The sequence below is a fragment of the Diospyros lotus genome, chromosome 2 (genome assembly GCF_014633365.1).
Source record: "Diospyros lotus cultivar Yz01 chromosome 2, ASM1463336v1, whole genome shotgun sequence".
Taxonomy (NCBI): domain Eukaryota; kingdom Viridiplantae; phylum Streptophyta; class Magnoliopsida; order Ericales; family Ebenaceae; genus Diospyros; species Diospyros lotus.
Genome location: NC_068339.1, coordinates 34,297,480 through 34,321,773, shown reverse-complemented (window position 1 = coordinate 34,321,773; position 24,294 = coordinate 34,297,480). Strand labels below are relative to the sequence as shown.

The 24,294-nt window shown below is 36.8% G+C and overlaps 1 protein-coding gene across 28 annotated transcripts in view; it reads right to left on the bottom strand.

Moving 5' to 3' along the window:
• LOC127794289 (transcription initiation factor TFIID subunit 12b-like) overlaps positions 1–14,431 on the bottom strand; it is an 80,217-nt gene extending 65,786 nt beyond the window's left edge. For all 28 annotated transcript variants that reach the window (XR_008021617.1, XR_008021607.1, XR_008021616.1 and 25 more), the window contains exons 1-4: positions 13,750–14,431; positions 13,068–13,268; positions 8,756–9,247; positions 8,414–8,488 (exon numbers count right to left, since the gene is read on the bottom strand). Coding sequence is in view for 1 of the 28 variants with exons in the window: in XM_052325271.1 (XP_052181231.1) it covers positions 8,414–8,488; positions 8,756–9,247; positions 13,068–13,268; positions 13,750–14,217 (1,236 nt within the window). In the remaining 27 variants the exon portion in view is untranslated. The remainder of the gene's footprint in view (positions 1–8,413; positions 8,489–8,755; positions 9,248–13,067; positions 13,269–13,749) is intronic.
• Between the last annotated feature and the right edge of the window lie 9,863 nt (positions 14,432–24,294).

Sequence of the window (24,294 nt, the reverse complement as noted above, 5' to 3'; positions counted from 1 at the left end):
CTGATATGGACAGTTAAAGGCAAGCTTCTTACCGCCAGCAAACAAAATAACATAAATGTGCATTATAAAAACAGAGAAATTCATTCAAAAAACCCAATACAATTAGCATAAGATGCATATGCAGTTGTCCAGCACTTATTGTATACACTTGCCCCAATATAAGATATCGAGGCACGGCCACTGGCCACAATACTTGATTTCCCAAATAAGATTGATATACTCACATCCTAATCTAATCAAATTCTTAAGTACTAAATTAAATTCAGGGCTTGGACAATGGTGTGTCAATGGCCATCTTACCTACAAATATCAGAGAATGATTATACACCTAAGGCAAGGGATAAATTTTCTTTCCCCTTTTTTGAAAAATAAGGGGGATAAGAAATGTTTCAGTTATTCCTAACACCTGGTCTCAAAAAGGCTTCATTTGGTCACCACAGTTTAAGCGCATCTCCAAGACTGAGAAATAAACCCCACAACCATCTTCTTTGCAATGTTCTTCCACTTGCCCTTTTCTAGGAAGAGGGAGGTCAGGTCAGTTGGCTATGGCAAACCAACCAATGTGGGGAGGAACTTCTACCATCCAAGGTGACCTTTTTTCCCTTGGAATAGAACAGATGGATATATGTAGAATTTGACAGAAAATCAACATCACTTCATTCGAAATTTACAGAGCAATATATATGGTACAAATGTAACTACTCCATAGGAGTCATTTATGACTTAGAAATTGCCGAACAAGGAAAACAAATATCCTAGAAATAAATTATAACAAACTATACACTCAAATGGAATATTCAAAACTAAATAACTACATATTTTCTACACTCCCCCTCGATCTGGGTTGTAAATGTTAAGTAAACCCAACTTGGATTTCATATCCTCAAAATTGATCTTAGGTAAAGCCTTGGTTAGAATGTCTGCAATCTAAAGAGCAATAGGTATGTAGAAAATATTGATAGTCCCACCTTCAGCTTTTTCTTTTATAAATTGTCTATCGATCTCCACATGTTTAGTTCGATCATGATGAACTGGATTTTTAACAATGCTTATAGTAGCTTGATTATCACACAATATATTAATTTGATCACTTGATACTAATTTAAGTTCAAGGAGCAATCGCTTTAACCACATTCCTATGAATATTCCATGAGCCATTGCTCTAAATTCCGCTACTGCACTACTTCAAGCCACAACTGTTTGCTTCTTGCTATGCCAAGTTACCAAGTTTCCCCATACATAAGTACAATATCCAAAAGTTGACCTGCGATCAGTAATAGAACCAACCCAATCTACATTGGTGAATACCTCAATATTACTCTTCTTAGTCTTTTTAAAGTATAAACCTTTTCCAAGAGTTTTCTTTAGGTATCTCAAAATGTGATACTATCAATTTATATGCTCTTCAATGATATTGTTCATAAATTGGCTGGCTACACTTACTCTTGGGCTTGCCCCTATTCGCCTTGGACCCTTCAACTAAGAGAACACTTCCCTTGGCCTTTTATCAATTTTGGGCTCGGCCTCCCTTACTATGGACAACTCTCCAAAAGTCTCTTCCATAACTGTTAGGGAGGGACTGTAGCACCAAATCTAGGGTAAGTTTCTACATCCATACCCAAGTTCAGCTCTAGCAACCCATTGATAAAACCTATCATCTACATGACATGCTTCTCAACAGAGGATCCCTGAGCCTAGCCATGATCTCATATACATCATAGCTCTTATGTTGTCACTTACGCTCCGGGACCATGGCAGCCAAGGTGATACACCAAGCGATGATCTTATCACCCTCGTGCATCGTCCAAGCCTTATGTGCTACTATTTACCCAACTAGTGGTTTCCTAAGAAGATAGCTCTCTATTGCATAGAGAATCTTATCATACATGGGGACTATCCTCAAGATGATCTTCCAATCATAGAAATTAGTCCCGTTGAAGGTATTATTGCCCTCGAGTATTGATCTTATCAACATGTTTCCAGACATTCTGGATCTACAACTGAATGTTATAATCATATTTAATTACGAAATCATAAATTGCAAGAAGTAACATTTTATGATTGCTCCCACTATTCTCTACGAGTTCGCCACCCTCAAGACGTGACTCGAGAAATCCCGTTGGAAGATTTCTTAGTGGGCTAGGATCCCATCTCCCCTCGCACAACCTTGAGTGACTCAACAAATTGTGCTAGGTTCGATTAGGTAGGTACTTGCTACCAATTGCATCTCCATGCAACTCCTAGATGCGTTGGGTTGACAACTCCTTGTCGTGCACATCTTATATGACTCCCAACCTTTGCCTCTATACTCAGTGGGCCTTGAGTGACTCAACAAGCCCATCTTTCTAGTTAAGTCGAACCCATCATTCAGGGACATCTCATGGCCCATGAAACACAGGTATCATAGGTGACACATGACCTTGAGTGACTCAACAAATCAAATGCCAACTAGAAACCTAATGCCTCATAATGATGGAAGGCAAGTTGGCTTAATATTAGTGAGGGATTTATTATTTATCTATTTAGGTCTCATCACATACAATTAATCAAATTAATAATGCATAATAAACGACTCAAACCAGTGTATGGTATGGATAACTACAGCTAGCTCCCTCGAGCCATAGAAGGGAAGTTAGCGGGTCAAATCTAGGTGAAGAATCACAACATGCTTCTCAAGCACATTCTTCAAGCCTTCATGGGTTTTCGAATCTTGTCTTCAATTTGGCTCCATCTCTTGCTCTTTATACAAACTACAACTATCACTACTCTATTCTATTCTACATATATTACATAGAATCAAAAATCCCGAGTTACATTTAGGGGGGGTGGGATGAGAAGAGAATGTACAACAGAGTATAAGAGAGGCAGGACATGCAAGCCCTATTTCAAAAACCAAATTTACAAGCATTCATTCCCAACATAAAATAAATGGTCGACTCAATCCATACCATACACCCAAGAGCCCAGAGAATGGTCGTATATATCGAGGATAAGTAAGAAAGGAAATAACACCAGCTGATTACCTTTTGGGCTGAATATAGGCAAAGAATTCTCGGGTTAAGCATGCTTAAGCTGGGGAAACTTAAGGATGGATGACCCCTGGGAAGTTCGCGTAGGCCCATCAGGGTAAGTTGTTCTGGTCTTTCCTATTGCTCGATGCGAGATGTTACATGTCCTCTCTTAATGCCATTGCCATTCCTAAAACAGTTGAGAATGCATTAAAGGATCAAAATTGGACATAGGCCATGCAAGGAGAGATGAGAGCTTTGGAAAAGAACCAAACTTGGCATATGGTGCCTAGACCAAAGGGAGTAAGATCTGTGGGTTGCATATGGGCAGATAGCACATTGGTGGGAGATAAGACATGGTTGGTTGCTAAGGGGTATACAAAAACCTACAAAATTAATTGGAGACCTTTGCACCAATGGCAAAGATGACAACTATCCAAAGTCTCCTATCATTGGTTGCATGTTGTGGTTGGCAGTTATAGCAATTTAATGTAAAAAATGCCTTTCTCCATGGAGATTTAGAGGAGGAAATTTTTATGGAGCCACCACTAGGTGTGCAAGCGGAAAAAAAGGCTCTATGGGCTTAAGCAGTCCCCTAGAGCATGGTTTGACAGATTTACTAAAACTACGAGAAAGATGGGATACCAACAAAGTAAGGGAGATCATACCCTCTTTATTAAACATTCAACAGAGGGGAAGGTTACAGCTCTGCTTGTGAATGTGGATGATATCATAGTGATTGGAAATGATGCTATGGAGCAACAATGGCTAAAAGAAAGCCTCACAAGAGAATTTGAGATTAAGGATCTTGATAAACTTAAGTATTTTTTGGGAATAGAAGTAGCCTACTCCAAAGAAGGAATCTTCCTTTCCCAAAGGAAGTATATCATAGATTTATTGAAAGAAATTGGGTTGTTATGTGGAAAAGCAACCAGCACACCAGTGGAACCAAATCTCAAACTGGTGAAAATCCCAACTGTCAGCTAGCGGACAAAGGAAGGTATCAAAGGTTGGTTAGTCGCCTAATATACCTATCTTATACTAGACCTGGCATTGCCTTTGTTGTCAGCCTAGTCAGTCAGTTTATGCACAATCGAAATGAAGAACACACAAATAATCAGAAGAATTCTATGTTATCTAAAGTTCACACATGGTAAAGGAATTCTATTCAAATCAAGGAATGACCTAGCTATTGCAAGCTACAGAGATGCAGACAATACAAGTTCTCTGGTTGATAGTCAGTCTACAACTAGTTATTGTGTGTTCCTAGGACGGAATCTAGTGTCTTGGAGAAATAAAAAAGTAGGACATAGTTGCAAGGTCCAGTGTTGAGGCAGAATTTCGAGCTATGGCCCCTAGAATGTGTGAATTGTTATGGCTAAAGATTGTTTTAGATGACCTAAAGCTTGTTAGAAGTTGACCAATCAAGTTGTTTTGTGACAAAAAGTCAGCCATCAATATTGCACATAATTTAGTGTAACATGATAAAACAAAACATATTGAGATAGATCGACATTTTATAAAGGAGAAGCTAGAAGCTGGCCTAATTTGTATTTCCTTTGTCCCATCCAAAAACTAGTTGGCTGATGTATCGACAAAGGGACTGCCTACAAGAAGAATTGAGGAGTTATTGTGCAAGCTGTGATGAAAGACATTTATTCACCAACTTGAGGAATGTTTGACTAGAATTATTCCTTAAATTAAGAGATTGATTGGCCAAATCATCCCTAGTTTAGAGATTAATTTCAAGGAGTGATTTCCAACCTATCTTTTTTGAATACTTTCCTATATTCTGTATAGTCAACATTTCCTTTTTTCTGTATAGCCTATTGTCAAGTCCTCAAATCTAAAAAGGTCAGTTCTCTGCTAATTGAGAGAATTGGGGAAGAACTTAGGGAGAAATGAGAGGAAGATTCGAAGAAAGAGAGGAAAACAAAAGTACGCGAGAGAGAAAGCAAGATCAAGAGAGAGAAATTGAGAGAAACAAAGAATTCTAGAAAAATGCTTTGATCCCCTCTCATTCAGCTGGATTAGGTTTTTATACTAATCCAAGCGGTTAATTTTGGCATCAATAAAGCTGCCAATACAAAGTACAACTTTGAATAGCTTGTGTCAAAGAGGACGTGAAAAGAATGCTTTTCAATCTTATTCCCATTGAATGGGTAGATCCAATTATATACAAGACTTCCTCACTAACTTGGGAAGTTTCTAAGAAATTAAATAAGAGAGTTTCCAAACCTAGTTTTGGAAACTTATACAGCTTTAGGATACAAACAACTAATAGAAAGATGCAGCTTAGAATAGAAAGATACATCAATCTAAATCTAGAATATACATCTTATGTTTTAGGAAACAAATAATCAGTACCAATCAATGTTAATCTAATCTTGTCCGAGAATAAGGACAAGATCAGTCTTCCCAATCGTTGACAGCTTGTTACAGAACCACTACAGTAAGTAGCATGCCAAAAATACCAAGAAACCCTTATACAAACATTAGGTCCCTGACACCAATCTTTCCTAGTTTAGCACAAATATAATCTTTCTTATGGTGTAAATTTCTAACCCTATAAATGGGTCAGTACCTCACATGTAAAAGATAGAATATAGTTTTACATCTCCTATTCTTTACATAAACATATCTTGCAAATCTTATTTTTAATAGGTGCCACTCCAACCATATTGTGAACAATCTGATTTCTAATTTTGTTTTATATTGTATGATTATAGATGTATCATAACATCCTCAACTCACTTATGCTTATATTATGTACATGTTGGCACTTAACTCTCCAAATATTCAATTCCATACAACAAAAGTGGTCTTGTATCTGTCCAATAAAACTTTCCTTCTACCTTTAAAGTGATTTTACAATGCATAAAAAGTATAAAGCAAATCTTCACACGAACCATCCTACATTTATTATGTACATCAATCATAACATCCCCCACTCAGTTACACTTAACTTTTTGTACACTTAATTCTCCAAATATTCTGTCATTAGGGATGGCAAGTGCAACCGAAATCGTGGAGAACCGAACCGAAACCGAATCGGTCAACACTGTTAAAAACCGTTTGACTGGGTAATGGTTTGGTTTGGGTGAAAAATCGAACACTGTTTCAATGGATATGGTTTGGTTATGATTTTCACTAAAACCGAACCGTTATGTGGGTAACCGAACCAAACCAAACCAAACCGAACTGAATATATAAATATATATAATATATATTATATATTAGAGGGGTGACTGTGAAACCCAGCCCCAAACCCACCCCACCCCAGCCCACTTGCAAACCCTTCTCTTCTCCTTCCTCTCTCGACCTTCGCTCTTTCTCACCCTCGTTGCCTCTCGCTATTTGCCTCCTCTCTCTTGCTCGTCCGCTCGTGCTCGCCCTCGCTCTCTGCCTCTCTCTTGCAGTCTTGCTCTCGCTCGCCCTCGCTGGCTCTCTCTTTCTCTCGCTAGGGCTCGGCCTCTCTTTCTCGCGCTCGCCCTTGCTCTCTGCCTCTATTGCTCTCGCTTGCCCTGGTTCTCGACCCCTCTCGCTCGCCCTGGTTCTCGACCCCTCTCGCTCGCGCTCTCTACCTCTCTCTTGGTCTCACTCTGCCCCCTCCTGCAAATAGCAACAAACCCTTCTCCCTCTCCCCTTCTCTCTCGATCCGTTCTGTTGCTCGCCCTCGGCCGCTCGCCCTCGCTCTTACTCACTACCTATCTCGCCCTCCCTCACCCTCTCTATAATACAAATACAGTTTTGAGAGCAATAATCGAAACACAAAAAGCATTGACCAGGCGAGTCGAGAGTCGTGGACCATCATTTTTTGAGCATCACACTTGAATTACCTTATGCAATTTATCTCTGTACGCCGACAGCAAGGTCTCCCTCTCTCTCTCTCTCGGCAACTCACAAATTAGGGTTTCTGACTTGATTTATTATTTTGGTCTGATTGATGCGCAAATGCCTAAATTTAAATCCAACTTCCATTCTATATTTTTATGTAAATCTATAATGTTTAAGAATGTGTTTGTGTTTGCTATTTCTTTCTTTACTCCTCTGATTTGGTTCTTTTTCCCCTTACTACAATGAATTAGAAGGTCGAACTTTTTGTTTTCTCCCTCCGCGCTTGCATCGATTTTTTTGATCAAATATTAATATATATTGTGGGTGTGTTTGTGTTTGTCACTTAGATGTATAAATAAATTAAATTATTGCAATTTAGGAGCCACTATCAATTTGAAGCCAAAAGCATGGGGTTAATGTTAGGATTTTCATCTAATAGTTAGATATATGTTTGCATAATGTTATTGTTAGTTGCCACAACTGTGAAAGGCATAATGTAGTGCATGCAGATCAACAAGTTTTTATGAATGCTATTTGTAAGAGTTTTATCTTTATTTGTTGGTATGGATCAAACTAAAAAAACCATGGTTAAAACCGAAACCAAACCGAAACCGAATGGTTTGGTTATGGTTTTTAATTTTTAAAACCAATGGGTTAATGGTTTGGTTTTGGTTTTAGTATTTTAAGTTTGGTTTGGTTATGGTTTTAGCAAAAACCAAAACCAAACCAAACCATTGCCAACCCTATGTCATACAATAGAGGCTTTGTAGCTATGCAATAAAAGCTTCCTTCTATCTTTAAAGGGATTTTACAATGAAAAAAATATTGGGAGTAGTTATTCACTCTAACCATGCTACCTTGAATTTGTATGCATCATCCTCAATAATCTAACTATCTTTTTGAATAATTGATTTGAGATGTATAAATTCATATTCTCTTGAAATAACTTGATCTTCAATCACAACACAACATTATACATATGCCAAGGCATGTCTTCTTATATGTGCTTAGTGAGTATATCCATCACTACACCAAAGAGGTAAAATAACCTATGAAGATGATTGATTAAACCAATCATAATTGGGAAAGTCCAATCATCTCCTCTACAAATCCTAACAAACCTTTTTTTCTCTATGGCAAAGGTTCTTAATAAATTTTTTAGGGTAAATTGACCGTACACCCCTTGTACATTGGGACTTTGGTAAATTGATCCTTTTACTTTGCTAAAATCTCAGGGACACCCCATATATTACTAACACCGTTAATTAAACTAATACTAAGAAAAAATTTAAACCTGACATTCCCCTATCAAAGGAGCAACCTTATTATTACTACCAAGGCTCACATTCAATCAAACAACATATTAATTCAAAAACAATATAAAATTTAAAGTATGTAAAGATGATGTCTTATATTGCATGTCATTTTATCTATTGGCATAAATCAATTAATACACATGCAAAAGATGGGTATCATGTGATAACAAGTTTGAATATCAAGCACATGTGTAGACACAGAGAAAAACAGTGCATATTCCAAATAATTGGTATATCATCAATAGGCCTCACCGAATCGACAAAGTTATCAGCAAGATCCAAAAGAAGATCTTCGACTTCAGGATCTAGTTTTGCATTTGGATCCACCTGAAAGCGGAAGAGGAATTAAACAATCCCTGCCTAGCAAATATTTTATATAAATGCTAATAATACAAAATTTCTCCAAAAATGTCTAAACACTCAGATTTTGTGTCAATTTTGAATGTTCTTAAAATAACTCTGAATCATCAAAATAACTGTCAAATCATTCTTAGGGACCGAAAGATTCCAAATTAAAATCTAGGATTTGGGTTTCTTGGATTGCCTAACAAGCTAACATGGTAAAGAGAACAAGCAATTTGAATATAAGGGGACCTGGGAAACCAAATCCTGAATTCTTCTCTTCCCAAGAAGTCGATTGTTTGCTTCTGCTCCCAGGCTTGAACTCCCCCCTGGTGTAGTTGTTCCAGATCCAGTATCATCTGGCTGTGATCCTGTCAAACTGAGATACTTTTGGCCAGCAGGCACTGCCCTCGTTGGAGACCGCTGCTGTTGCTGATTCAGAACTTGATGCTGCTGCTGTTGCTGCTGACTGAGTTGTGGATGCACCATCGGCTGCTGCTGCTGTACAGGCTGGGAAAACTGCTGTGGGTTCAATGATGTAGAATTTTGCTGCATCTGAGAGGACGAAGCTAGTTGTTGCTGCAAAAGTAGTTGTTCTAGCCTCTGGTGTTGAAGATGATAGGGAGAATTAGGATTAGACATCGTTGGTTCTTGCTTCGACCATTGTTGCGGAGAGAAAGGGTTCAAAACTGACTGCCCAGATAACTGAGGGTTTATAAATGAGGCCCTCGGTACATTTTGACCCTGTAGTTTCTAGAAGAAGTTAGAATGGCAAAGTAAAAAAATAATGAAAAAGGGCAGAAATATAGTATCAAGCACATAAAACAGAAATTGAAATAGACATAAGACAATTTTTTACTACGTTAGCATCCAATTCAAAAAAGATTCCTAGAATGGCATCCGTTTGGCATCCTCCATGACACGTGCAGTCACCCAGTGAGAAGATCCTGTGTGCCATCACCGAGGAAAAACCCCCAGTGCCACCAGCTGTTTTTGGTTTTATGCCAGGTTCAGATCTGCTGGCAACACCAGGGGTTCTATGCCACACTTAACCAAAATTAGACCCCAATTGCAGGAAATAAGGAAGAAATCGCAATGGAAAGCAGAAAGAAAGAAGAATAAAATGATCAAAATATAATATCAAGCATGAAAAACAGAAATTGAAAAAAACATAAAAACAGCCTTCAAAACATGAATAAACACCAAAAATAACAAAACTATACTCAATCACAAATCCTTGTTCCTTTTTTTGAGCGATGTCCCTAATTTATTCTCCATTTGGAAACTTTATGGAAATTTTTGAATAAATCAGTTCTTGAAAAATCAAGATAAAGAGTTTGTTAAATATCCAAATTATATATTTTAGTAATTATCTCAAATAGTGACCCCACAACGTGTGCTTTTAAATTTTTAAGGGCAGTATTGTAAATTGCAACCTTCACTTTTGAGTAAATGCTATAAATGCTCCTATACCCGTTTTTGTTCCTTTGTGTACCCATTGTTGTCATGGCATGAACCCCATTATTGCTCAGATCATTTCCACCATACAGTCTATGGGTTTAACAAGAGGAAGAGGGGGAACATGACTAATTGTTCCACCGCTACCAATCATGGTCTCAAATAGGGCATTTGAGGAAAAACATTTGTTTGGGATATTGGATCATGTGCTTATTGTGGTAATGCGTTGGCCCTGTTTTAGATCAAATACTTCATTTTGCTAATTGCTCCTTACATAAAGAAACCTCACGATTATGAAAAGAAAAATATCAGCACCAAAATAATCATTTTTTCATTGAGTTAGGCAGCACATAAGATTAGCTATATTGAATCAAATATTGCAGAAAAAGTGTTAAATCCCTTACCAATAATTCCATATCTGAGGAGTGTCAGAACTGAAATTCAAGTTTCCAAATCGATGATGTCAAAGCGTGAATGTTGAACCATTGACTGAAAAGTTATGCAGTAGTGGGATTTGGAAGGTAGCATTTCTAAGAAAGATGGTGGAATGGTAATAATCTACAAAGTCCCATCTACAAAAAGGTCTTCAGAAAAAAGAATATCTCAGCTCTATGTCTCAATAAGTGTCCAGAGGTCTGTCATTGAAATGACATCTTAGCTCTAAGCCTCAAACTGTCTCTTTCTCAAGAAGATGGTCCTCTATTTATGAGAGTGCATAAATGATAAGAATGCATGTCAGATTGTTCAAATCCAAATTGACGACATGATCTTAACTCTCACTTGAATTAAATCTAGTTGTTTACATGGAAATGCTTATGTTTTCTTTTTCATATGTACCTAGTGGGATTACATCATCAAATCAGACTCTTAGGCCTTGTTATCTTTGTTGTTTTTAGGCCGTTTTTAGTTTTCAATTTTCCAAAACAGTGAAAACGTATTTACTTTCATATTTTTAAAAATGCATTTTCGAAAACAAGGAAAAATTTTGTAAAGAAAACTCAAAACAACAAATGTTGTTTTGGCTGTTTCCATCACAAACATGCTTAATTTTCAAAACGCGAAAAACGTTACAGACAAAAAGAACGCGTTTTCAGCAATTTCAAAACAGACATTCAAAACACAAAATTGAAAATGAATTCAAAATTCAAAACTGAAACTGAAACACAAAAAGAACAGCCCCTTATTGTTTGGTTCACAGCTTTTTGACTTGCAAGGTCCTTTAGTAGTAGACTTGTCAAGATCTATGATACCAAAAAAAAAAAAAAAATGCCAATACCCTCATGCACTATGAATTAGTAAGCACATTCAAAAACATGGTACATTTACATTTCAAATATTTGTATTTTGCCACATTGTTCTACAGTATGGACTTGTATTGTTAATGTGATGTTTAGGAGATAATTGAAATTATGGATGTTGGGCCACTACCACTAACTTGGTTAGGATAAGGTGTAGTCGTTGAGGATGATGATAAATCTATTAAAAACCTTGGTGGAAGACTTTCAGATGTGATACAAATTATAAGAGCATTATAGCATATAACAGCCAAAGACAGAAATTACTGGCAAGCTAAAATGGATATAACCCACCCCAACTAGTGGATTGAGGCTTGACATGTTGTTGTTGTATCCTCTTAAATGACTTCTTAGGAAGGAAAGAAATATATATGTCAAAGAAAATCATAGATAGAAGATTTTTGGCTTGAAAATGTAGAAAAGGTTGGCAGTCATGTTCTAAGAAATATATTTTGGTATAATCAAACAATAGACTAGATTATGTTATTCCATTAGGTATCTAATTGTTAAAAAATTAAAATTTTAAAGCATCTCAAATGTTGATAGTTACAAAACTAATTATGTTATTTCATCGTGTAACTACTTGTTCAAAATAAAAGAGCTTTAAAAGTATCTCAAAAATTCATCACAAGGCATATTACGCTCCTGTTCCTGTATCAGAAAATAGGCAACATAGGTCAAGAAGTTTGTTTCATAAAGTTAATACCCCAGTAACCATAAAGGCACCTAGTGTACCTCTAAATTTTTTTATTTTATATTGCACTCTGATCCCAAACATTCATCCATGGGCCCCATTCTACCAAAGGAAAAGCATATTGATGCTGGAATAGTATTATTATAGCTTATAAGACCAAAATGGGAACAAAGTTCAGCTTGAACTGCATGCAATAGATATAGACTGCTATTAGCATTATGGGGGTTATAAAAGGTTTATCCCCTTTTTAAGGTGTTCTTTTTAGTGCATTCTTATTTACTTAGAAAATGGAATCACAATCATGCAACTTAACTACATAGAAGTCGCAAATTGTTTCATATTAGGTACATGACTGCATAAGCAAATTACCAATACAATTGAAACAGCCAGAGACATTTCAAGTTCAAAACAGTCCCAAATTGGTTAAACATGGAATTGGGGAGACAATGAACTAAACTTTGCACAGAAGCAAGACCAATCAATCACCTATGGCATTCAGCAAGAAAGAATGATATCCAGATCTCATCCAAGCATCCTCTATAATATTAGTTATAATCATTAATATATCAACAATACAAAGATCTACCATATACTGTACGGCACTCTATGCAACTCATGTTCATAATCTTGTATATCTGTTTCTAATCTAGACCACAAGTGTTACAAATAAGTATCTACTACTCAAGACAGTTCTTAAATATATACATATATATATATGTATGTATGTATATGCATATACAACTATATGCATATACAACAATCTACACAAGGAAACAGACATATATAACAATTACTTTTGAGACCCGAAAGTAGTAAAATCAGTAGAGCCAACAAAAGAATGGATAATGAAAGTTTCTTCTCAAATTCAAAGCATCCCTCCATCCAATAATAAGCTTTAGCAGCATGTGGTTTGACCAAAAAATGGGGCTGTGGAGCAAAAAGACCGGTAGACAGCAATCTTCTCAGTGGTAGAAACTTCATCTTGCAACACTAGCCTAACTCACCATTTCTGCTATATTAAAAGTGCACATTTTCCATTCAGATGAGAATTTGACATCATACAAGGCAAGTTAAGAAAAAAGGATAAGGAAAAAATCTATATAGGTGGACTTAAAACCTGATTTGATGGAAGCGAATGTTGTTGTGACAGCTGCTGCCTTAAATGCCCCTGGTTCATCCGTTGGGCATATGGAAGAGGCCTTTTTGCTCTAATTTGAGAGTTCAAGTTGAGAGGTCCCATCATTCCCTCTAGAGCTTGCCCGGCCGAACTAACAGCAGGGAACTGGGATCCTTGCAATAACCTGCTTTTCTGCCTAGGCTGCAGTAAACACCCCACTTGTTAAATAGAAGTGCAGAAAACAATCAAAAAAAAAAACAATAAAGTTTCTGATCAACAAATATCACCCAATCCAAATTAAGTTGCAAGTTTTTCCTTTTCTCTCTTCTACTTTTCAAGCAAAAAACAGTATAATAGTGCATACTAGTGCTGTTATGGCCTTGTCAAACAGAGAGACACAAAGCAATTCTTTGAAAACTCGTACCAAAATAGAAATTAGAGTAAATTGCCACTCGAACCAAATCAAGCCACAAGTTTCTCCCCTTTCTATCCTTTGTTTCTTAAATTAGAAAAGGCGTCGGTCAGATTTCAGAACCCCCTTCTATTCAGCAAAAAAGAGTAAAGAAATTGAATAATCTAACCAAACAAACAATTGGCATCCAAACCAAATAGGTCCCGAGCTTTTCCCTTTTTTCCCTCTTTTAGTTTTAGTGTTAAAATGGAACAATTAAGCGTTGCGTACCAGTGCTAACAACGGCGGTTGCAAATTGAACTGGGACGCAGCTGACGCCGCCCCGGCTTGGCCGGACAATATAGGCAGTTGGCCAGTCTGCCCTATCAATGCCGATCTCGCCATCTGCTGTTGCTGTGGTTGCTGAGCGAGACCGCCGCCGCCCAAGTTCATCTGCGGCCGCAACGCCGCCGCCGCCGCGCCGTGCTGCACCTGATGCACCCTCGACGTGGAAGGCGTCCTGTGTGGCATCTGGATATTCCATGCGGCCGTCAAATTGCTCGGCCGTTGCTGTAGCATTTGTTGTTGAAGCCACGGAAGTGTAGACGGCGTCATCGGCGGTTGCTGAGATGGAGGTAAGGGAATTCGGTGGGCGTCCACGGATGGGGGCGGTGAGGGGATGGTTAGGCTATGAGACACGGATCCGGCCGCATTGGATTGTCGAATTGGCTTCGGAAACGGCGATGAATTCTCCGCCATTCTTCTGCTCTGCTCTGCGCTGGCTTGGCAACTGAGAATATTGGGAGGGTGGTGCGGGGGGTGAATGTTTTGCCTAAAATCATACTACTCAGACCCCAGACAGCGGAGAGCAGGACACGTGTCTGTCTGTAACGTATATCTAACATGCGTGCGCCCACTTGGCAAGCTCTTGTGCTTTGCTTTCTCGTTTGTATTTGCACTCTTCTGTCCCTGCTTGCACGTACTCTCCTCAGTATCTCTCTCTCACTCGCATCATATTGTAATTGTTTTATTAATAGGAATTAGTGTTACATTTCGTATTTAATTCAACTTGATGGTACATTTGACATAATTTTAAGCTCATTCCATCAATATTTTTAGCCATGGGATAGATAATGAATTTTAGGAACCTACCTTATTACAAAGGTGAAAATTATTAAATGTATAAGATTTGATTTTCAAAAAAGAGAGGCAAATCAATTTCCATGTGAACCGAACACATTTCCATGATTCAAATTTAATGGAATATATGGTGCAGAGAACGAGAAAGGAAAAAATATAAAAGCAATTTAAGTGTAAAAAAATCATACTTTTCTCTAAATTTTATGATAAAAAATGATTATAAAACCTAATTAATCATAAATAATCAAACACAATTTTATTTGTTATGGGATATTCTAAAATTTTCTAAATCTTAGCGTCTATTTCAAAATCGCTACCAATAAATTGTTAGATTTGAATAACAATGGCACTAATACCTAAGATGAGGTGAATTGATGTACTGGCCCACTATCGGATAGTCCCGCTAGCATAGGATATCCGAAAGGAGGTCATCACAAGTGTGATATAAAACAATAACATACAACACCATAATACTACCCTTAGATAAATTCAGCGGAAGCTAACATAAAGGTTTATAACATCTTAGACCATAGTCTAAATAAAATGAAATACAAGGGCACTAACAAATTTTACAACGTAAAATTTCCTCACACTTGCCCTCATCACAAATGCTAACATAGACCATCTAGTTTGGAAGGTCTCTGTACACCTCTAACCTTGAGCTTTAGCCCCACTGGGCTCGCCCTCAACCACTGCCCTACTTGTACCTGGAATGACATGAGAGTAAACAAGGTGAGCCACAAGGCTCAGTAAGTGTATTTATAAAGCATGGAGATATAGAATCAAAGGCAGGGATAATCAAGATAGAATAAACAACTCTATGAGAAGATATTAGTATAACGCGACTCATAAGTTTTTCATTTACATTAATTTCCCATGCCGTGATTATTACATATTTTATGTACTCGTTCTCATGCTCATGCATATGCACCAATAGTAAGGAATTTTTTCGCATAATTCTCAAGGCTTTCACGGCCAAGTAATAACAATTTGAGCCACGCCTACTGGGTTGATGGCCACCTCACCCGCGTCAAGCGCTCATAGGATATCCTTTCTCACCCACGGACTTCGCCGTCGCGCAAAATAATAGGTGCGCAAATCAGTATAATCATGCATCACATATGCATATCCCAATTTCATGTCAATCCTCAATGATTAAGAAAAATCTCAAATCATGCTTAACATGCACAATTACATAAATTAAAGTGTGCACTATCTTATGATCACATGGTAAATTTTAATACATTTATTTACTCATACTTATAGAAATGTCCAACCAATATTTACGGTATATTTTTACCCCAATAATAATCTCAAGGAATCAAAATTTATACATGCAAGAAATACCAAATCTTGCATGACACTAGACCCTAATGAATAAATGTCATTTCTTAAGAAATGTAGGGTGACACAAAAACCCTATTTAGATTTTAGCAATATTCATCAAGAAAACGAATTAATATTGCAAGATTTATCGAAATAAGGAGAATAAAACCTTTTTATCCAAAAATGAGGGCTATCAAGAATAATTCAAAAAAAATGGAAGAACTATACAAAAATCATAATTTTAAACGTAGGAAGGATAGACTACATAGGAAGAGTTGAATAACAACATATTTCAGAAATTTCTAGATTTCAGGCATATTTTCAAAAATTCAATCCGAGCTCAATATTTGGTCAAATACCACAAACGATATACCAAATCAAAGCCTAATGAGTCTAGTTTCTGGAACATCAACTGGATTTGAAATCGGAAATAACCACAAGGAGATATTCCACAAAAACCGAAACAAGGCAGAATTTGTAATAGTAATTTACAGAATTCTACATAGAATTCAACAAGGTTGTTATGGGTACAAATCATAACCAAAAATTTCAAATCTTATACCGAATCGAAGCCCATGATGTCTATTTTATAGAGAAATAAATGGATCACAATTTGAATATAACCACAGAGCATTATACCCCCAAAACCGAAGCAAGAACAGATTATTCAAAAACAGAGCAGAAAATTTCCAGATTCTGGGCAAGAATTTACAAGGATACTGTAGGCTCAAAACACAGCCAAAAATTCTAAAAATTTTACCAAATGAAGATTATCAAGTCTAGTTTATACATAAACAAACTGATCTTGAATCGGATATAACCACAGAGAGTTATACCCTAAAGAGTACAACAAGGTCAGTTTACTCGAAAGCAATAAAATTTTCAGATCTTAGTAGGGATTTACAAGGCTATAACATGATCAAATCTTAGTCAAAAAATTCGATTCTTGTGTCTAAAATGAAGCTTAAGATGTCTAGTTTACAACCCAACAAACGGATCTCAATTTGGATATAAACACGAGGAGTTATAGACCAAAGAACATAACATGGTCAGTGAATCCGAGAATAAGAATTTAAGAGCAACAACTTAAAAATGAAGGAAACAAGCCTTCTAAGATGGAAACAAGGTTGAAGAACTTGCATTAAAAGATAAACAAGAGAAGAAGAACTTACACAATCATAAGGAGAAGAAGAAGAAGATCTTGCGTATGATACAAGAAGGAAGGGAACTTGCCTTAGATGGTTGCAAAATCCAAAGAGATGAAGACACCCTTCAAATTGGAAATTCTCCACTTGAAGCTCTAATGAAGAAGAACAATGAAGGAAGAAGAGACAATCGGGAGAGGGAGAAGAAGAAGGGAACAAGAAAGTAAGAAGAAAGAAAAGGAGGAAAAAATGTGGGAAATTTGTCTCCCAACTCCTTCCAATCCATCTGTAACGCCCCGCTCCCACATACGGGTGTTACTAGCGAATAGTCAACCTATTATTCACACACTAGGGTAAAGATGAAGAGACAGCTATGTTTCAATGAGAAACGACCTAGGTGGGAAACTAGACTTCGCCCTCTCTTCACTCCACTCAAGGTTTCGGGAAGATAACTAAACGACCCCGCGAAGTATAAACCCAAACCTTGAGAGGTGTCATCTTCTCAAGCTCTCAATGAAGAGCTAATGATGGCTTCCCAGGATCGAAAGAATTAAACTCGCTCACTCATTTCATACAAATTATGCATAAGCCTTAATTATAAAAAAATAATAATTTCTTTACCCCGACTATTAACCCATTAGTCTCATCTTCATTTCCTTTAGAACATTATTGGGTTAACATTTCTTTGGAAAAATTTTATAAAATTTCCTTATCAAATCTTCATTACCTTTTCTCTTTCATCATTTCAAAATACTAAATTTTCCAAACACTTAGGAAATAAATTTTGAAATATAACATTAAGGTATCCTCATCCATTTTCCAAAACATAAGGAAAACACTCCATTATTGACATTTCCAAATATAAAATTTTTCCACACGTTTGCCTCAATTCATATTAATTTAATAATTAATTTAGAGGCTAAAATACTCCATTATTTATTTATTTAAAATGAATTTTATTTCATAATTTCTCAAAATGTCAGAATTAATTAAATAAACATAACCCAAATAAATAAATAGAAAAAGATATACAAGCAGCAAGGTAGGGGGGGCGGCAGCAGCAGCTGGCCGCGCCCCCAGCGCGCTGGCCGCACGCATGCACGCGGGCCGCGCGCGCTGGCGGCCTGGCCGCTCGGCCGCGCGCGCTGGCCGCCTGCCATGCGCGCGGCCGCGCCTGGCTGCGCCCAGGCGCGCCCTTGGCACCAGCCACTGCCCTTTCAATTTTTTTTTTTTTTAAAAAAAAAAGCCCACATTTTCCAGAATTAAATTTTGAATAAAAATACACCAAAATCCCAAATTTCATCCCAAAATTAATTGTTTCAAGGTGTTTACATGCCTTCCAAAAGTAGGATAATAACCATAACATGTTCCATACAAGCTACATGCCTTTACATGCTTTTACATACACCTTGAACTATATCCAAACACTAGATCCTTAACACTACACAAAATAGATTACCAAGCTTGATTCACAAACCATCCTTCATGTAACCATTTTCTCCTTCCCTTTTGATGATGCCCCAACTACAAGGAGGTAAAATACCTCATGAGCTTAAGCTCAATAAGGGTGCAAATGATAAAATATGCTCAATAACAAGTAAAGTGACAAAATGAATGTATGCAATATGCTTGGGACTTCACATCCTCACAACCCACTTGGTTTGAGGCTTCCATATATCCCAACCCACATAACCTCATGGCCATAGGTCTTTACCACAACAAGCATGCAAGATGCACACACATAGTCAAAGCATATAAATAGCATTTGCAAGCCACCTCCCATGGGGCCATCCCTTACCTCAAGAGCTTCAAGAACTAGCTTCAAGACCTCCTCCTTGCTTACCACAACTTGCTCTCACTCCCAACCCTTAAAAATAAATAAAACTTGCTTAAAAAAAATATTTAAGACTAGGGTTTTTAAGGAAACAAGCTTCTTGGAGAGCTTACCTCTTCAATCTTCCAAGCTTTTCTCTCTAAGCTTTCTCTTCTATTGCCAAAAGAAGACAAGTCTTCTTCCTCTTCTCTTTTATAGACAATATTTCCTAATTCATTTTGATTTAATTCTATGGCAAGAATAAATCCTAGCCCTTGGATTTAATTTGAGTTGGAAGACCTTATCTTAGCCATCCAAATAAAGCACAATCCATGTGCTCTTGCAAGAAGAAATCTCATCCTTCCATCTTGGGAGAATTAATCTCCACCCTTGAAAGAAACCACAACTTGGTCTTTCTTTAAGACTAAATCCTAACCATCCATGATTCTTAGCCCATGATCTCCACCATCCATAATTCTTTTTAAATTAAATTTTTAAATGTGTTGGCAATCCATGCCATCTTCCAAGACCCAATTCTAGCCATTGGATTATTTCTTCTTTCAAGACTTAATCACCACCATTAGATCATTTGGAATTTCTATTTTAATTCCCATTTAACTCATTTTGACTAATTTCAAGATATGTCTTGAAAGACATAATTCCTTTTCTTTTTTCAATATATAAATCATCTCTATTTTCACCCATTAATGGGTGACTAATTTCATTTCATTTTGTAATTTTTTTTTTTAGAGACACCATCATGGCTTCATTTAAGGCTTGAAAGACTAAATTCTTTTCTTTTTGAATTTCTTTTTATTCTCCCATCTTCCTTCACAAGATCATGCCAAGTGTCCCCTTAATATCTCATTTGGCTAAATTTCTTAATTTCATATTTTTAATTAAATTCCTTAAAATTCTAATTACACAATATCTATATATTTCTCCACCAAATAATTACCTTTATGCAAAAAAAAAAAAAAAACCAAATTACCAATTTGCCCTTCCAAGGCATCTTATATATTTTTATGGCTTCTCCATGATTCAAGGGCAATTATGGAAACCCCCATATACTAACATACTCTTTATTATCTAATTTATCATAACTCACCAAGGGTATTACACCATCTCCCTTTTAATTTTTCCTAATTTGCCCCTCGTACTAATACACACAATTCACATATCTCTTACCCATTTTGGTCATTTTACCATTCTCTTAATCTTTTTTTTTTTCTTTTTAATTAAGATACCATTCTCTATGCCCATGGCCCAAGCCCAAGTCAAAATATATGGCCCAATCCAATTAAGGCCCAATAGACTTTTCTTGAGATTTGGGTTCAACCCAATTCATTTACACTTAAGATTTAATTATTTATCAATGGTCTAATTCAAATAAGGCCCAAACCCATTTAGCCCACAACTTTGAGACTTTTTCACACCAAATATTATTTTCATTAATTTACCCCCATTACCAACTCATATAATATTTTTAACAATTAATTAATAAAGGCAACAACTCTAATGTGCAAACTAAAATACCCATAACACCTAGACCCACTAACGGGTCATTACAATTGAGTTATTTTAAAATAGTGATTGAACTTGAAAATCCTTTTGATGAAAAATGAGACTTTAGTGCAAGTGAGGATTATTGAAATGCTTGAAACAATAAATAAAAGGAAAAACACAAGCAAAGAAGATACACAACGATATATAGTGGTTCGACTTAAGCCAAACCTAATCCACTACACTAAGAATTTTTCAACCAATCCACTAAAAACCTCATATCTCTCCGAATAGGCCCTCTACCAACAAGTTAGGATTTTATAACCTCTTACTCAAACAAGCAAACCCTCTAGCACCAAGTTAAGTATCACAACCTCTTACTTAAACAAGCAAGCCCTCTAACAACAAGTTATGAAAATCAAGAATAATAAAATGAGATAATCTAAGAGTATAAACATTCTTAGTTACAAGATCTCTCAATATAAATATAAAACTTGATCAAGATAATACAAATGATAATCAAAGCCTTTAGAGAGAAAAATGAAGCACAAATGAAACAATTAAGCTCTTGATAGCCCATTCACGAATCTTGCCGTTGGGAGTGGAAAAGCCACTTTGGGATAGTGGATGAACTAGCCGTTACATGTTGTCTGCGATGAACTGATCGATAGCTTCATCTAACCAGTTGATAGGTTCATAATACCAGTAGACAGGTCGTGATGCAGAGGCGGTTGACAGTAAACAATTGAGAGCACGTCGAGCAATCAGTCGACAGCATGATTAGAACCGGTCGACATGTAGAAACAAACGGTCGACATATTAGAATATATATTAGAATTGTTCGAGGATACAATTTATAGCATGTATACATTACAACATATTTACATTTCTTTAGTTTAAGTAAATGTCCACATTTTCTTTTATTTATGTTTTATCTCTCATTTACTTTAATACATAAATATAAATAAGAAAGTACCTCCCATTTGAATTCAATAAAAATGTCCAAAAAATTAAAATCCATAACAATAAGAAAATAGAATTTTGATTTTAGTATAAATTCAGTATTTAATAATTTTACCATTCTCAAAATACGTATCTTTCGTTTATTGAAAATTTATTAAAAATCGTTTTAATAACAATGAATACTAGCTATCAAAATATCGAGAGATAATTTTTCAAAATAAAAATATTTTCTTATATGTTTCCTTATAATGTGTTAATCTTCCATGCTTAGAGAAAATTATAGATCATTCAATTTTCATTTTAACAAAGGTACTTGAAATTGATTTTTGTTGAAAACCATAAACTTGACTCATAACTTGGGGATCAAAATCAAATGTTGTTTTTCATCATCAAAACTAATCACAAGTGTAAAACATCATAAATGTGGTTGACTTGCTCCCTCGAGGCACCATCACTGGATGACTTGGCATCTCCATCAACATCAATATCTTGATGCTCCTTATTTTTACAAAAAAGGTTTTTTAATACAAATAATTCTAAAAATTGAAAAAGCACATGTAGACTTATGTCTCTTTACAACCCAAATGAAATGAATATTATTACATATAAGGGACTGAATACCTGTAATCATTCATTCATTCAATCACATTGAATAAGCCCATGATCATCCCAATCAAATAAATTGATCCTGTTAGCATTGACCGTTTTTGAAATCCAATTTCAAAATATTTTCATGTTTGTGTAATGTGTGCTACAAATTTCGGACTCATGGCATCTAATATCACAATTCTCTTTCGGTATACGCCCGCCTAGTGTAAGCAAATTACATCCAAGCAAATACCTCAAAAAATTGGACAACCACCAAACCAAAAGCATGAAAACAATCCACCATAATTCCCTTATGGCCTCAGATCAATAGACCATCACTAAAATAGTTAATATCCTCCCATTGGAATAATTGGTAAACTGGATTTCATGTTTAACCTCTGTTTTAAGTCATCTTAATGAGTTTGGTCAATTAGCCTCCATTAACTGTCGACCGTAGTTTTGGGTCAGAGTTCAATCAACTGACCTGGAGCGTTTGGTCAACTGAAGTTATCCAGAACCAAAAGGCTTTGACTTGTCGATTAACTTGAACGATTCGGTCAACTAAACTTACCCAAAATGCCATTTGACTATCTCAGATGAACAGCAATGCATATTGTAAACAATACCAAAACAGATACTTTTATGTTTGAATTAAGCATACAATACACCAAACACCAACATGGAATGATGATATCAACCCGAGGCTCTAATACCATTGAAAGGCGGCCTAGAAAGCGCTCCTAAACACCAACTAAAAGTGGATCAATGCAAGGGTTTTATGCAATAAAAACATTTTCATTCAATAAAATAGCATAACGGAAGCATAAAATATTATAAACAGCGGATCGAAAATACCTTGCAAGACTCGATATATATCATCTATATGTTATCAAAGATAAAACCATGTCATGGGGGTTTTATTGGAATACCTTTTAACTGAAGTTCGGTGCTGGTTGACTAAAGCAATACCTTTCCTCCTTGGAGCTTGAATGATCTCACACGAACAAGCCACTACCTCGGGTGACCACTTTGCCTCCTCACGTGTGGAGGACCATTTTGGTCCACCCCTAATACGCCTTCAGAACCCTCCAACGGAGTCATGCTAGGACCTTCTCGAATGAGGTGACCCGAAGCTTTATCGTGGTTCCCTTTTGGTTACACCTTAGTTATCTACAACCTGATCTAAGAGGGAGAATAAGAAGGGGAGCTGCACTAACCAATCTCTTGGAGCAAGAGAAAGGAAATGGCAGTAGCAATAATGGAGGACTAGAAAAGGCAATAAGAAAGAACGGGAGAGAAGAAGAAGAAATAAAGCATACAAGGAGTAGCCAACCAAATTCTATCCTTCTCGACCCTCATCTCAATTCAAAAACCCTCCAATCAGCTTCTCTTGTAAGCCATTTTTGTCGTCCCACGCTTTCACATCATGCAAGTCATCAGTGTATTAAATACACTAACGAGATAATTCGATGGAACTTTGATAGACTGAACTGCAGGGTTCGGTCGACTAAAGTAAACTATAACCTTGTGGTTTGGGTTCAATAGATCGAACATAAAGCCTTATTCGATCAAAGTGGCTTCATTTTCTGAACCTTATGGTCCAATTTCGGTTGACCGACCTAAGGTTCGGTCGACCGAAGCAACCCCATTCGCTTACTTCGTCTACTATGCATACCGGCCCTACTATTAACAACTAATAGCCTCTTTACTATTACTTAGCCAGACAGTGAGTGGGATCTAATTAGTCTATCAGGCCAAAAACTAAAATGTGAGGTTTATGGTCGGTTAAAAGCCAAAGATCAAGCTCTGCATGTGATGTGGTGACTAGTGTTGCCTACTCAATTATGTGAGTATTCCAAAATCAAGCTATGAAACCCCTTTAGCCGCTCAACACACTACCTTAAGCTCCTTCACCTTCCCTAGATCGACCCAAAATCCACCCTTGCCAACCACGAAAGCCATTTGCAGGCTTCGACCACTTGATACCTTTACAAAAGTTGGTCCCCCAACCACCCTCGTGCCATCCCGTGCTTCAGATTTCTGGTCGGTGACTGTCCGTGCCATGGTCGGATTTCCTTGGCCAAAGTTTGCTGAAATTGCACTTTGCCCCCTCTAGTTTCTGTTATTTTCACTTTAGCCCATTTCACTTAACCCCTCAACTTTCCAATATTGAAAATAAGACCCTTAAGTCCTAAAACATCATTTTGACCCCTGAAGATTCTGAAAAAATATCGTTTCGGCCTCCCTCTAGCAATTTTCAAAAACTGTACTTCGGCCCGAATCTTTGTTTTGGCCCTAAACCCATTCGTTTCTTTCTGAAACCTCTGAAGGGTTGTTTCTCATGAAAAAATGAAGCCC